At 36.3% G+C, this 17,417-nt stretch overlaps 1 protein-coding gene across 1 annotated transcript in view; it reads right to left on the reverse strand.

Annotated features, from left to right (window-relative positions):
• Nucleotides 1-17,417, reverse strand: part of mgl (low-density lipoprotein receptor-related protein megalin) — an 890,817-nt gene that overhangs the window by 799,669 nt on the left and 73,731 nt on the right. Inside the window, exons 3-4 of the mRNA XM_090412774.1 lie at nucleotides 16,868-17,002; nucleotides 7,948-8,070 (exon numbers count right to left, since the gene is read on the reverse strand). Of these exons, the coding sequence (XP_090268900.1) occupies nucleotides 7,948-8,070; nucleotides 16,868-17,002 (258 nt within the window). The remainder of the gene's footprint in view (nucleotides 1-7,947; nucleotides 8,071-16,867; nucleotides 17,003-17,417) is intronic.

Below are 17,417 nucleotides of genomic sequence, written 5' to 3' on the forward strand. Positions count from 1 at the left end.
ACCTACTTGGGAAGTGTACAACACAGAGATGGCTGGTTTAAACATGGCATTAAAGCATGCATTGTCAAAGCAACTGTTGTCCTTCAGAGATTACATCCTTTGCAAGGACAATAAAATACAGCAAACTACAAGACTCTACCTCATCAATACCCTTAGTAAATCTGTCTTACTATACAGATTGGGGTGCACAGCAGTTAGGTTCTTGTTCCTGCACCCTGTGACTACCCATTAGGGGAAGCTAAAGCTGCTACCAACCAAATGCAAGTGATCAAACTAAAATATTCCCAAATTCCTGCCCTAAAGGATCCCACCTGGGGCCAGGCCTAAAATAATATCATTTAATACTGAAGGTTTCTCCAGTGTCAAGCAAGATCTCATTGCAAATATTTGCAGAGATAATGACTGCGATGTGCTCTGCCTGCAAGAACCTCACAGAGGGGAAGGTGCCACCACACCTTACATCATTGGCATGAAATTCCTCAAAGAGATACCCCATGATAAACATGGCAGTGCAATATTTACTAAAGAAAACTTAATTCCATCATCCACTGACCCAACGAACAAAGAAACATTGAGATTATTACAATCACATTTAATAATATCTCAATCCTCAGTTTATAAACCACCAAAAGAAGCTTCCTCCTTCCCCAACATCCTCCTCAATAATAGCGCATACATGACTAATGTTGCATTAAGTGACTTTAACAGCCATAATATTAACTGGGGTTGCACAAAGTCCAATGAAGATGGAGAACTTGATGAAAAATGGGCTGAAATCTTTTCTCTAAACCTCTCCATAATCCAAAACTCCTGCATCTTTCAACAGTGGCAGATGGAAGCGGGGATATAACTCGGACCTCATGTTTGTTAGCACAAAAATATCCAACATTTGTGTTAAAAAGGTTTTAAATCCCATTCCACATACTCAACATAGACCATTTAACCCAGCCATTATGCTTAACATGATGATTTAATTTCAAAAAAGCTAATTGGAAGAGTTTCATGGAAGATCTTGATGTCTTCATAGGGCCAGTCCCTCCAAATCTTCAAGTGCATCCCCAATTCATAAAAATACTGAGGAAAATCTCCACTAAACACATCCCCCAAGGATGTCACACAAACTACTTTCCAGTCAGTGATATACAAGCCCAGTATGCTAATTACTTACAACTTGTCCGCGCGGTTAGCCTAGTGGCTTTGCGCTTTGCAACCATATGCCTGGGGAAGGAGTATCCTAGGTTCGATTCTCGTCAATGACGTGAGGAGCTCAAGGATCTTCCTCAGCCATAGCCAAGTTAGCTGGTCTTGGGCTTGGACAGCAGGGTTTTTTCCGCCAGTTTATCTGGTGCTTTTCATCCCTCAAGCAGGCAAACCGGTCCAAGGACACACATGGATTACAGTCAGGCATATTGACCCAGCCATAGGTCTGATTCGTCAGCCTATGCCAGTTCCGGAGCCCAGATAAAATTTGGGGGGGACTAGATAGTACCATGAACTCCCGTAAAAAGGGGGGAATGCTGTATCATCATACGGAATTTATTTATTTACTTACAACTTTACAACACCAACCCCTTCTCAGAGGAGACTATCCATGCAGGAGAAAAATTATGCAACAAGATGGCAGAGGAAAGGCATTCCTCATGGAAAAAGAAATAGAAGCCCTTGATATGACTCATAGTAGCAGAAAGGCATGGAACTTTATCAACAGAATTAGGAAGGATTTCATATGAGCATCCACAGGTAACAGCTAATCAAATTGCTCACTAGCTGCTGCTGAATGGAAAATTCCCTAAAAAGCACCCAAAAAATAAGATATTTAGAACCCCAAATGAGGAAGAAAATATGATTAACTCAGATTTTACAATCACTGAACTCAATGCTGCCATAAACCTGTTAAAACCTAGAAAATCTGCAGGCCTTGATGATATCTGGATCCAAAATGTTATTTTGGATCCAGGACTAAAAAGTGGTCATTAAACCTATACAACACTTGTCTCCAAATCCTAAGGATACCAACTATCTGGAGGCATGCTAAAGTTGTGACCTTTCTGAAACCAGGGAAAACTCCAACTGAAGCAAAAAAATTACAGGCCTATATCACTACTCAGCAACCTCTTTAAGCTCTATGAACAATTAATTCTGAATAGGCTACAACCCCTAATAGAACCCCATCTTATTACTGAGCAGGCTGGATTTAGACCAGGCAAATCCTGTACATCACAAATTCTCAACCTCACTCAATATATAGAAAATGGTTATGAGCAAAAAGCAGCCAGAGGAGCAGTCTTTGTAGACCTAACTGCAGCATATGATACCATAAACCATCTGATACTCAGAAATAAAAATCTACTTCAATGAACTCCCCATCTTTCCAGGAACTAGAAATTTTATCTATGCTAATGATCTTGACATAGCTACTCAATCAAAAAATTTCAAATCCATTGAAACTACTCTATCATTTCCCTTAAATAGTTTAACCACATATTATAGCAGTAATCAATTAAAACCAAATCCCTTGAAAACCCAGACTGGTCATTTCCATCTTAATGATAAGGAAGCCAACAGGAAACAACAGATTTCTTGGGAAGACTCTAATATAGAACATTCCTGGAATCTAACTTATCTCAGTATAACTCTCGATCACACTCTTTCATATAAAACACAGAAAAAAACAAAGGCAAAAGTTAATGCAAGAAACAACATACTAAGAAAGCTTACTTCCTCCAAATGGGGTGCATACCTTAGCACAGTGCTTCCCAAACTTATGGATGTAAAGGCCCCTTTGGAAAAATTAAAATATTTCACAGCCCCACCATCGAAAAAAAATTCGTAATACAGACATATATTATAATATTTATTATATTTATATTCAATACAAAACATACACAGCGAATATTGCAAAAATCAAATACAAATATTACATTTTTAGCATCTTACATACACATTTGACATGGCACATTATCTTATATTTTTATATAGACAGATATTATCTATCTTATTAGTTTTAAAACATTTTAAATTTGTTTTCATTATTTCACAGCCCCCTCAACAAAACTAAGGTCCCCCCAAGGGGGGCTGTGGCCCACAGTTTGGGAAGTGCTGCCCTAGCACACTGAGATCTTCTGCCTTGGCCCTTTGCTATTCTTCTGCTGAATATGCCTGCCCTGTATGGTCCAGATCCTGCTATGCTGAAAAACTTGACCCAGCATTGAATGAAAACTGCCACTTAATTACAGGATGCCTGAAACCAACACCACTAAGAGACCTGTATACTTTAGCTGGTATTGCACTCCTCCCCCTTCAATTCAAAGATCTGCATTCTCAACTGATGAAAGAAGCAGAAAAATGAATGATGAGTGCCACCCACTGTTTAGCCAGACTACAGTGCCCCAAAGACTAAGATCCTGACATAACTTCCTAGCAACTGTTGAACCACCTAAAAATGTGGAACCCTCAACAGACTATGAACGACAGGACACTGTAAACAAAACCTCAACAAATGGGGGCTACCTCACTGGACCAGATAATTGTGAGTGTGTGTGGACAACCCAGTCCATGGAACACCTTCTTTCTTGTCCCCTTCTTCAATCACCTTGCACAAAAGAGGACCTTATATCCTACACAGAAAGAACAGTTGATTGCACATACTTTGGAGGAACATTTGACCATATTTAATTAAGAGGGAGATGTTAAATCCCATTTTATTTTATAGCCAGGTACGACTATGCTTCTTTTGCAACATATGATAAATCATATAGTACACCACTTCGGCAATTCGATTGTAGAGGTATGTAAGTTTCTGTTCACTTAAAACCTTGATATTCCAGGTCTACCTACTCACTGCTGAGACCTCAAAAAAGGTTGAAACCAGTCTGGGTAGTGACCTCTTCTCATAATGTAAAACAATATATATACATCTCTTAGGAGCTGGGTTTTACATTATGAAAGAATATTAAAGTTAATGAGGGAGCTTGCTCCACCTTTGCATGGAGTTGCCCTGGTGTTGTACTATCCAAGTGATCATTTACACTTGGTTCTGCCGATAGTTTTTTCGGCATTGAAACTCTAATGAGGTTAATGGATTTCGACCCGAGTTTCGTACCCGGCTATAAAATAAAACGGGATTTGACATCTCCCTCTTAATTAACAAATTCGCCGGTAAAATAGCCTTTCGGCTTATTATATTTGACCATATTTATTGTATATAACTTATGTATAGTTTCTTTTTCCTTCATATTTTACTTATTATTCCATGTATAATTTACCTACTACTAAATTTAAGCTGTTCTCATTTGTAATGTATCCTAATTTATTGTAAATAATGTTGTACCAATTACTTACTACTGTCCCACTTGTGTTTGGATACGAAATAAAAAACTATATAGATTTGAAAGTCAGATGTTGCTAAAGAAAGATGAGAAAAGATTTTTGGCTTTTGAGATGAAATTCTACAGAAAACCTTTGGAGATAATATATGACACACACACAACAAATAATGAGGTTAGAAGGAAAATTCACTACAACATAAGAAAATATCATCACTAAAATACATCAGAAACAGCTCTGGTGGCTGGGCCATATAGCTAGATCCAATAGCTTACTTAAATTAGCACTGGAGGACTTGACTTCTGCTAAAAGACATCAGGGATGAACTAGAATCACCCGGATAGATAATATTAGAAAATTGCTTCATTTTGAAGTTTCCCTAGGTAGTTGATTCCAACAACAATATTAGACTATCTCTGGATGCTTTGTCTTCTCGTAGTTTTGGTTCATCATATGTTTTTTGCATTTTTTTTTTTTTTTTTCATACAGAAAAGACTATTTTGTAGAAGATGAGCACTTCAGGAAAGTGAGTAACTTAAAAGTTCTACAAAATTTCTGTTGATGCTGCTTTCCCATGCCTTGTAGTTGGTTTGATCAGAGTTCTAGTTTTAAAAATCCTGGACCACCTATAACTTGCTTCAAATTTGAATGTGCAACTTGGATCTTCTTTTTTTCAGATCAGGAAATATGGTCCACACTCACTTACAAATCATTTCTGCCGATGCATCTATACGGTGATGAGCTATGAAAATTTTAACAAAGGGCTCGCATCGTGGGGGAAAAAAAAAAAAAAAAAAAAAAAAAAAAAAAAAAAAAAAAAACATATTTCACACAAAAACTTATTAATACAGCTTGTGTACAATGAGAGGACAATCAATCTCTAAAGGCTATCATTTTTAAACAAATATTTCATGATCTAAACATGAAATATTTGCACACAATCAACTGTGCTGTGTTAATTTAACACAGCACAGTTTATTGTGTGCAAGTTAAAAAATGTTTTTCTTACATAAGAAAAACATTTTTTAACTATCAAAATATAATAATGAAATCTTTTATAATCTTTTATAAAACATTTGATTGGCTACTGGTTTTTCCATACGTTGGCTACCAGAAGAGAGAAGGATAAAGACACGCATGTATTTATTTTATTTTTAAACTTGGGCACATTCATTATAGAGGAGTTGAAACAATAATTTCAAATAATCTATACACTGCTGAATAGACTCATTTTTGTTAGGTTACCGTATGAGTTTGTCGCTTAATATGTTTAAAAAAAAAAAGGGTTTTTTTTGAAAAAAATAAAGGAGTAAATAAGAAGAGCAAGGGGCTCGCAAATTTAAGAAAAATTTAACAAAGGGCTCGCACAAGCCCCTGCGAGCCCCCTTATAGCTCACCACTGCACCTATATCTTTTTAACATCTCTTAGCACACCACTAAGCAGTTTCTTTCTTTTACGAAAGCAGAAAACTTACCTTCGTTATTTTAAAACCTTTTATGCTGTCGTGTACATTTGTCTCCTGCCCACAAAAGGTTAAATCTATAGCATTATATACAATTACAAGCAATGTCTAAATGTATTCCATGGGTAAGAATGCTAAATAAGATAGGTGAGACAGGCAAGGAGGGTGATGGTTAGTAACAGTACCAAAGTATGAGCAGCAGTTAAATAATGAAGTCAACAAGAAATTTAGAGAGTTCTTTTAATATGTAGCCAGCAAAAAAAAAAAAAGATTATGATGGAAGATGACACTGATAGGAGAAAATGGTATAAGAACAACGGCTACAGAAGAAATTGTTGAGATATTTAATGAACAGTTTATAAAGGTCTTTCATTTTTGTGAATGTTGCATCATGGAGAGTTTGAGAGCGGTTCATGATAAGGAGGAGAGACTGACTGTAAGTGAGCAAGAGGTATATGGGTAATTCAGCAAACTTAATGTTAATAAGGCTGTCGGACTTGATAATATATCCCCATGTATTTTGAAGGAATGTGCCAAGGAGTTGGCATCTACCTTGACATGTTTGTTTAATACAAATCTTGAACTGGGTCAAGTTCCAAAGGAGTGGAAGGAAGGCAACATTGTGCTGCTTCATAAGGGAGGTGACAGAACTCAAGCATCACATTATAGGCCTATTTGTGTGTCAGTTGTTGTGGTTAAAGTGTTGGAGAGGCTGGTGAGATCCAGAATTGGGTTGATAACTATGGTATCATCTTTGATGGACATCATGGATTTGCTAAAGGGAGGTCATGTCTTACTAATTTACTCACTTATTACAATAAGATGATGGCTTCATTGTACAAAGGAGATGGATACACAGTAATATACTCAGATTTTGCAAAGGCTTTTGATAGATTACTGCATGATAAGTTGATAGTCAAACTAGAGTGGTTGGGATTGGATATTAGACTAGTGCACTGGATCAAAGATTGGCTATCTAATAGGTATCAGCATGTTGTGTATGGAGGAGGAATATCCAGGAAAAGGAAAGTCACTAGTGGTGTGCCTCAGGGGTCTGTTATATGGCCATTGCTGTTTAATATGTATGTTAATGATATTGGCAAATATTTGGATGAGGATATTCATTTGTTTGCAGATGATGCAAAGTTGGGATGAACTATGAGGAGTAGAGCAGATGTTGTGGCCTTACAAGAAGACTTGAATAGGTTGAGTGAATGGGCATGGAAATGGAGAGGCCAGTCCACTGTTGCAAAATGTAAGGTTTTAAAATTGGGGAAACAAAGAAGATATATAGAATTTATGTTTTGTGGAGATATATTGTTGGATGTGAAGGAAATAACATATCTTGGGGTGATAGTCAATAAGGATCTATAATTTAGAGGACACAGTACCAAAATTGTGAGGACAACACAATGAATTCTGGGAATGATGCAGAGGACACTGACTTGTAGAAGTAAAGAGATCTTGTTCCATTGCATAAGGCTCTGATTAGGCCACACATGGACTGTGCGCAGATCTGGTCACCTAGTTTTCAAAAGGAAAAAGAGATGTTGGGAAGGGTCCAGAGGGAACTGACTAAGGTAGTTTCTGATCTCTGGAATGTTGAATATGGGGAAAGGTTAAGAAGATGCAATTTACGGAGTCTAGTGGATAGGAGGAAGAGAGGTGATATGATAGAAACCTACAAGTAAGGAATTGTTATAGGATCAATGTTGAAGAGGTTTTTAATAAAATGGTGGGATATCAGGGGAGAACAAGAGGTCATCCCTGAAAGCTGTATAAGGAGGATGTGAACATGGGAGTGAGAAGCAGGTTTTTTGCATGCAAAATTATGAATGATTGGAATGTCTTGCCTGAATGTGGAGTCTGCAGAGAATTTCAATGTGTTTAAGGCATGGTATGATGAGCTATGTGTATGACAAAGGGATCTCCTAGATGAGTCTTTGACTCCATGAGGGTCTTAGGGTAATAATAATAATAAATATCTAAGAACATATAAATAAGGAGATGTTTCATGGTCTACTAATACTGCTGTTTTATATGCTTTAGACTTTGCTAACTGTATAAATTTAAATAAAATTTGTTAAGTACAGTATATTTAGTAATGAACCTGTTTAAAGTCATGTATATAGTGTATGTGCATGCACATGTTACTTACTTTGTGCACATTGTTTCTCATCACTTTCATCTCTGCAGTCATAATATCCATCACATTTTTTGCTGGCTGCTATGCAGAGACCACTTCCACATTTATGATCATTGGGCTGACAATGCCTATAATCTATAATAAAAGTTGTTTCACATTTAATGAAATGCTTATCTGAGATAATATAAAATAATGTTTTGATCATAACTCTGCTCATTTAATGGAGCATACAGTGAAGATAAATGAGTACTGCTTTATCCAACTAGTGAATTAATAAAATAAAATCATGTTGATCAATTTTATAAGTAATAATATTACTACTTATGAAATATAGATAAAAAAGATAAAAAAAAGAAGTCTATATGATAAATGTTGCCTCTGTAGCCCATTCGGTATAGACAAAGCCCTTTGGTTAGAAAGACCTGGATTTGATTCCCATCCATGAAGTGAGGGACTTTATCTGGTCTCTTTTGACTAAAGTTAAGTTATCCGGTCTCATATAGAGGTAGAGGGGTTTTTCACCTGGAAACTCAGGTTTTTCGTCCTTCAGAAACAGGCAAACCAGCCATGTGAGTACACATTTTTACAGATATAAGACACTCCTGGAATAAGGAGTAATCAACCCATTCCATACGGATCTTGGTTTCGAATGCCCACACAGTAAAATGTGGGTCTACACATGAGCATAAATCAGGATCAGAGGATAAATTACATAATGTTACAAAACATATAATTATTATGACAAAAATATATCCACATATATAACAATAATAATAATGATAATGAAAATAATAAGATACTTAGTATCATTATTATTACTGTTTCATGTTAAATGCAAACAGTTAGGTCTTGTCAAACATAAAACTGAAAACATCTGATAGTAGTAGTAGTAATTATATGTACTGAAAGGTGGGAAGTGTAAATTTGGAGAATTGGTGAATTTATAACATTTCCACTTTGGGTGGATTAAGTGTCCTAGAGGAAGGACTACAATGTCAGTGTGTTAAAGCTTGGGTGCTGATTAGAACTCATATTAGATGTTTAATGGAATTAAAACAGTGAAATAATGGAAGCATTAAATTGTTGAATTAAACAACACTTTAATGTTCCAAGAGTAAAGTCTAGATTTATAGCTAAGACGATCATCCTCTATGGGCATTAGTAAGTAGCCCAGGTTGTGATTCACAATGTCTACAAATTACTGTTTCTTGTTTTTGGAGAATTTAACACAATTAAATTTAACAAAACCCATATTTATTTTAATTAGGCAGGTTTTTGAGGGCAATTGCATTTTTTTTTTTTTTAAGTTGCTCATAATTGAAGTACTATGAAAAAAAATAGTTTTCTTTTTTTCTTTTTTTTTTTTTCAAAACATGATCTGCATGATCTGACTGTTTGTAATTGCTAATTTCATCAGAATCTTAGATAAGACAAAAATTAGATAGCTTGCTCTAACTATGGATAGACTATCTAATAGCTATCTAAGATTCCAAATGGATTAGCAAAGTACTTAATCCTCCCCTCAATCACCAAACTTCTCTACATACATATTGCAGTAGTGTTATCACTATTTCCTATGTCCAGGGATCACCAGAATTTTAAAGAATACAAACTCCACTTGCTTCAAAATTCCTGCTAGAAACTGGCTATTCTTATCCATTTTCCTGGACTGAGAGATGAAGAACTAACCCCTTTCTATCTCAGTTCCTGGTGTATCTAGAGTTTCTTGTTACTGCAAGTTGGTCTAGTACAGGCAAATGGAAGATCAGCCAACATCTCCTTGAAATACATAAAAAATACATCTCCAATCAGACTATAGACAGTCTGGACTACATCTTGGAATCATCCACAAATGGGGAAAAAACAACCATGCTTCTTACAGCAAATTCAAATGGACTTTTTTTTGCAGAGCTATAGCTGCCCTTGAAAACCAATCTAACTTAAACAAAAAAGGTTATGTTAAACTTCCCAAAATATGAGAAACAATTCTTACACACCCCAAGTTATAATCTAGGCTTCCTTCTAGTGCCTACATAGGGGCACTTTTCCTAGCTAGTATTCCAGACTAAGCAATATTTAATCCACTAAGCATTGCTCACATGTTTGTTGCAGTATAAAAATAGTTGCTATTGTATCTGCTACATGTTTAAGATATGATAAAGTTATGGCTTTTCTGTAGTACTGGCTGTCCTAGCTGTTTGAAAGATTTTATTTTATTTTATTTTATTTAGTTTTATAATCATAATCAATTTATGACAATGTTGTACAAAGGTGCTCAAGTTCTTGATTTATCATTTGAGATGGTGTACACTCTGTCATGTAAAGGTCTTGATTATATCACTTTTTTGTGCTGAATGGTGGTAGGAAGGGGCATGTAAGTATCTCTCTCTCTATGTGAGCTGGCCTTCTCTAATACACAAATGAACTGAGTATTGGGAGATCTGTTGTTTTCTACTTCTGCAGTAATGTGTAGACTGTTCAAGGACAATATTTTGATCTTCCATAATAAAATTTTCCTAGTTGTTTGGGCCTCAGCCAAATGATAAAAATTGTGTCAACAAATCACAGTCAGAGTTTCCATTTTAGTCTATACTGCAAAATCTTCCAGCGATAAGTACACCAACTATAGGAGAAAAGGATGAGCACATAGTTCACCCTTATTTCAGTTCATTGTTTGTCACGAAACTGAAAAAAAAAACAAGCGGAACGATGATACATTATCAGGTGGGAAGAGATTCTATAAAAGCTGTAAGGTGTCATCTATGGGAACATCCATAATCAAGTTAATAATGTTGGGGCTTACCAGTAACTCACACATGGCACTGATATGCTACGAGGGGCTGTATATGTGCGTTGGTGGGGGGATTCATATAAAAAAAAGTTGGTTGCAGAGACTCCTTTGTTTTTTCAATGAAATGAAGGGAATTTTTTACATATGTCTCAGTCTTGTCAATATGAATCACCAGTCAGGATAAATACTTGCACAGGTTAGATGCGAGTGAGTCCCTGGCATTTCCAATGGGACATAAAGATATACCTTAGGAGTACCTTGGGAGTGCTGTAAATCCTTGGTACCATTAGATGTCTGGAAATCAGCCAATCAATAACTTTGTTTGGCCAGTTATAAAAACTTTTCAGTAGATTATTGATTTTGTAGCAAATGGGCCATGTTGAGTCAGCATCCAATATTGAATACATTATCAGAGTTGCTGAGCACATCTTCCATTTGTGATAAATAAAATAAAAATAAAAAAACATAATAGTCATGCCTCCTTCTCATACAATGGATGAACATCATTAGAAGTGCTGACAAAAAAATTGAGTGGAAGATGATGCTCACTTGTTAATCTCAATCCTGTCTTATTTCTGCATTTTGATTTTCCATAATACCCTCAGGATCATTTTTAACCTCAGGCTTTCTTAGATATTTCTTTCCTCAGATCTAAGAGACTAGGTTTTCTCTTTTGCTAATTTTTAACAATAAGGGATGGTATATAATAATTATATACCACCCCTGCACAAATTTCAAATCCACTCCACCACAGAATATTGTTCTCATATCTCAGTTAGAGTACTCCTATGTTTATAAAAATCAACATCAGTAATTCTTAAAAACAGATTATTATGCAGTTTCAACCTTTATTGAGGCTGTAACAATGGGAGCAAGACTTATGGGGACATTGAAAGCAAACTCAACAGCACACACGAGAAGGGAGCATGTTGTGTATTATGAGATACTGGGCCAACTTGAAATGAAGTCAAATGCTTCTATATACATATAACCTAGTAATGAAGCAATTTCAAAGGTAAATTTTTGTTTGCTTATGCTTTAGATTAAAAATGAGATTATGGAAAATAAGTCTATGGAAAATTTAAAAAAACAAGAATATAATTTCTTGTAAAGTATAATTTAAAGCAACTTGTACTTCAAGAGAAGATAAAGATATGAAGAAAAAGAAACTTGACCTCTACAAACTGTTCACTCTGATCAGTTATTCAAAAATAGCTGTTCATAAATTATTATGCAGAGTAGAAACACCATGCAACACATTGCAAAGTTAAGATACAATAATTCAATTTTTTGTCATTACTTCTATACTACAAGACATACATTGGAATTTTCTTATAAATCAGTTCAAAAACTTTAAAACCTATTAAGATACTCCCAAAAACACAACTCCTTTCGAGAAATATCCAGATTGTATAAAATTTACTGTTGACAATTTACACATATCAAGTGAAAAAAATTATGAAATTGGGAGAGTGAACATTATATTGACATCATTCACAATCAAAGAGATATGTCAGAAGTCACCACACTCTGAAGACCACTACGAAAAAGACTAGTCTATAGGTTTGATGCCTTATCTCAACAATAACTTCCTATCCATCACTTGTAGCAAAGTAGTTTGCCCACATAACAGTGTGAAAAGGAAGTAGAGACTTTATTATTATTATTATTATTATTCAGGCCTCCATGGAGTCAAAAGACTCATCATGGGAGGTCCTTCCTAAGAAACACAAAGTCTATCAAGACTCATCGAAGAAGGGAGGTCCCCCCCCCCAACACAAAGTCTATCATACCACTCCTTGAACTCACTGACCATTCTCGCTCTCACCACTCCATCAGGCAATGCATTCAATGCATCCATGGTTCAACCACCCTCCATGCAAAGAAACCACTCCTCACCCTCTTGCTCACAGTTTCCTTTCGTAACTTCCAGGGATGGCCTCTTGTCATCACTCCTTCCCGCTGTTCAACCAAGCGAAAGAACTCCCCAGTGTCAACCCTGTAACCACCTCTCAACAGTTAAAAAGTCTCATCGCCTCTCCTTCTTCTATCCACCAAACTCTGCAGTCCACATTCCCTCAGCTGATCCTCATAACTATCATTGTACAGTCCTGAAACCACCTTTGCCATCCACCTTTGTATCCCCTCCACAGTTAATTTATCCCCTTCAAATCCTGGGGACCAAATCTGAGAACAATAGTCCAATTGTGGTCTGATCAGGGTCCTACACAACGGAATGACAACCGTTTCATCTCTGCAGGTCAGTGTCCTTCTCATTATTGCAGCAATCCTCTGTGTTACCCTCACCACCTTTGCAACATGTCCCCCAAATTTTAGGTTTCCATCAATCATCAACCCCCAGATCTCCTGTCTCCCCCATTTCCTCCAGTATAACTCCTCCCATAGAGTATATGCAGTGTCCCATCGATGCCTCCCAAACCTCAAGACCCCACACTTCGCTGCATCAAACCGACACCCCCATTCATTTGCCCATCTATCTAGCCCATCCAAATCCTCTTGCAGGGCTACCACATCTGCACTGTTACCGATAATCCCTCCCAGTCTCGCATCATCTGCAAACAACTGAATATCCCCCTACAATCCACTGACAATGTCATTGATATAAAGGTTAAACAGTATAGGAACCAGTACTGAGCCCTGTGGGACTACACTTGTAACCCTCTGCCTCCTTGAAACTGCCCCACCATACACAACTCTCTGATACCCATCGGACAGCCAATCCCGAATCCAGTTGACCAATCTGACATCCAGACCCATGTGCTGCAACTTAAATATCAGCTCATCATGTGGCACCCTGTCAAATGCCCTCGCCAAGTCCAAGAAAATGACAGCACATGCCCCTCCCTCATCCAATACTCTTGTAACTTTATCACGAAAGGCTAGCACATCGCCAAAACAAGAGCGTCCCTTCACAAATCCATGTTGGCTCTCACAGATAACATTACCCTCATCTGCCCAATGCCGCATACGGTCCTTCACTACTTTCTCCAAGATCTCACTAACCACTGATGATCTGCTACCGTCCTTATGCAATGGCACTATCTCACCCCCCCCCATCTCCATTCCATGGGCACCTTTCCAGCAGCCAGACTTTCATTGAAAAGCCAGGTCAAAGGAACTGTCAGCTCCCCAGCACACTCTCCCAAAACTTGTGGTGAAACACCATCCAGTTATTTTCCATAATACTTGGAAATTTTTATCTAGTCTTGAAGCACAGCTGTCATATCTGAGCTATTTGAAGCAAGGAATTATATGGAGATGCATCAAGTGTAATAACTGATTTCACCTACAAGTCATTATTTGTTTCAAAAAACAACTGTTATTCTTTTCAGTGAAGCTATCTAATCATGCATTTTTTCTGCACAGATCTGCCCTGGTAATGTTATCAAGAAAAAAAGCAGCGAACTTAGGTGTTTTTTCATTAAAGAAAACAGGAGTATTCCCAGATTCGTGATCTATAGGTCATTAACCTTCCTACTGGCCACAATATAAATAATTATCATGGCTAGTAAATGTGTACTACTGACACTAACATTATTATCACTGACATATTCCACAGACATGGAATGTAAGATGGTTGATATATATTTTAACTGCCATGGCTGGACTATGTTTAAGCATAACTACAGGTCAATATGTCAGCTACTTTGTTATCTAGGATTTTCTACTTACATGAATTTACACTTACACGAGACCAGTTCCCCGCTTACTGGAGATCTGAAATGGCCTGAAAAAGTTCCATGTTTGGTCCTAGAGCAGAGTTTCTATACCAAGTAAAAATGAATTTAAAAAATACAAAAAAACATATATATATATATATATATATATATAAATTAACATGTTCGCTGACACGCTCCTCAGGCATAGTTTGTTCCCACACGCCAAGCCCTTTTTGCATCTTCAAGGTCACTACAAGTGATCTCGTAGCCGGCTTATCAGACGAATTTTGTTTCATACACCAACTACGAGTAATCTCGTATTGATGAGTCAATGGTGTTGTGGTGCAATAGACTGGCATTTCAGCAATACATAAAAAACAACAAACATAAATATGCCGTGAAATTCTATGAACTATGCGAATAGAATGGCTTGGTGATAAAAATAAAAATTTATACAAAAAAATCTGAATCCTCTTTAGCGAAAATGGGTCATGCATATGATATTGTATTCCACTTGATGGAAGAATATTTAGACAGGGGTTATGTATTGCATATGGATAATTTTTATAATTCTGTAGCTCTGACGGAATCGCTTACCGACAGAAAATCGTACGTGTGTGGAACGCTGATAAATAATAGGAAAAACATTCCGCCAGATGTTATTCAGAAGAAACTAAAGAAAGGGGAATTTGTCTGGCAAAGAAGAGGTCCTGTTGTAGTCAGCAAATGGAAGGATAAGAGGGAAGTTCTTTCCATTTCAAATATGCACAAATTTGAAATGGTTGAAATGCAAAATCAGAATGGTAAATTTCAATTAAAACCAAACATCGTTAGGGATTATAATTTGGGGATGTCAGGCACTGATCTTTCTGATCAAATGCTTTCTTACTATTCCACCTTACGATGCGAATTGCCAAAGAAATTGGCAATACGCATTTTTGAGGTATACATTCAAAATGCGCATAAATTTTATAACGATTACTGGAAATGCAATGACTGCGTTAAAATTTAGAGATCAATTTATCTCAGTTTTTGTTGGAATGGATGAGCTTACAACATCAGAGAATATCAGGATTTTCATTATTTGGAAATTTTACAACCAAGAGAAAAAAAGAATCGCCGGACAAAGCCATGCCGTGTGTGTACACGAAACAAACGAACATGCGAAACACATTATTATTGTCCTGTTTGCCAGGAAAAACCACCATTGTGCATGGAAAATTGTTTTAAAATGTACCATTCTTAATTTGAATAAATTGTTTTTTTATTTTATTGATTGATTTTTATTTTTACTGATTTCATTAGTTTTAAATTGATTTAGAAATTACGTGTTATACTACGGATTATCTCGCACTTGGCATAGAAGGTTGGCAATCGACATACGAGTATATTTGTAGTTGGCTTCTGAGGCACACATATAATATACAATATTTTAGTTGAAATTATTTCCCTCCTACCAAGCCCCTAGACGTGCTCTCTGCTTTATTCAGAATCCAAGGGTCCAAATTAAGGTAAATATATTAAGGGTTAACTCGTGTTTGACATAAGAGGTCGGTAAATCGACATACGAGTATACTCGTAGTTGGCTTGTAAAGCTCATATATGAACTATGAGTATACTCGTAGTTGGCAGCGAATGTGTTAATAAAATCAGAAAGAAAAAAAAATCCATAGCTAATCAATGGTACTAATGTACTTAGTACCATTAGTACCATAGCTAATCAATGGTACTAATGGTACTAATGAAAGGTTTACAACCTTTCATGGGTGGAAGTCTCATAAAAAATAAATAAATAAAAACATTAGTGCAAAGATCAAAATGAAAATGAATGTCTTCTTATGCTTGGCTCTTTTTTACATTTTCGCCAAATTCCATTCCTAAAATGTCCACTGGTGGACAGAAAACCCATATCGATCAATATTTTAAATGGTCAAATCTAGTTCATACTACAAACCAGCCATTTACTTAACTGGTCAAAGTGATGAAGGCCAGTTACATATATGACCAATGTATAGTACAAGCCAAATACTGAATAATTTCAAATCCACTGTCAAAAGATATCAAGACTGTCTACTCCTGACTAACATAGAGTGTTGTCCTCGTATTTTTGTGATTTCTCTCTCTCTCTCTCTCTCTCTCTCTCTCTCTGCTCTTTTCCTTGTTTACATAATAAACAAAAACAAATAACCAAAATGATAATTCAAGCTTATGGACTAAAATTCCAGCCAGAATCAGAATCAATGTATTAAATATGAATATAAGTGGTTCCAACATCATACATAACTGTCAGTATAATTATAATACAATATAAATTAGATAATTGATGGTATGATAGGAAACTGGAGAAGCATGCACCCTCCCTCCCACATTCAGTGGTATGTTGCATAAAATATTAAGCATTTATATAAACTGCATTTCACTCGAAACACACGCACACGCACGCACACACAAATATACTTACTGCATGTTTCTCCTTCATCAGTACCATCCACACAGTCAACAACTCTGTCACAGCGCCAATAATGAGGAATGCAATAAGATCGATTAAATACATATTGACCACATGAAAACTGGTTAGAATTGCACTGAGGTGGAGCTAAAAATAAGCAATAAAAATAAGGATTGACAAACATAACAAAATAATAATATCAAGTGAATACACGTTACCACAGTAGTAAAAACAAATTATTTAATGGTACATAAAAGATCATACAAGTATTTTGCACTGAATCTTACATGTAGTCCATCTTCAGAGTAAAAGTAAATAATTCAAACAAGGCAGACATTTAACAATCAGCCAACCATTTAAGGCAGGTGCTGCATGCTGAGAAAATTAAAAATTAAAATAAACAGAGATAACTGCTTCAGAGATTTGACTAAGCAAAACAAGACAAAGAAAAAAAAAACCTAATTGCAGTTGCATCAGATAAGAATCTCCCAAACTTTCAGTTAATACCATCATTGCAGTTTAAATCAGGGCAATGTAACAAGGCCTCTCCATGAATGAGTAT

The sequence above is a fragment of the Typopeltis vanoorti genome, chromosome 23 (assembly GCF_054136105.1).
Source record: "Typopeltis vanoorti isolate ZY-2024b chromosome 23, IOZ_Tvanoo_1.0, whole genome shotgun sequence".
Lineage (NCBI taxonomy): Eukaryota > Metazoa > Arthropoda > Arachnida > Uropygi > Thelyphonidae > Typopeltis > Typopeltis vanoorti.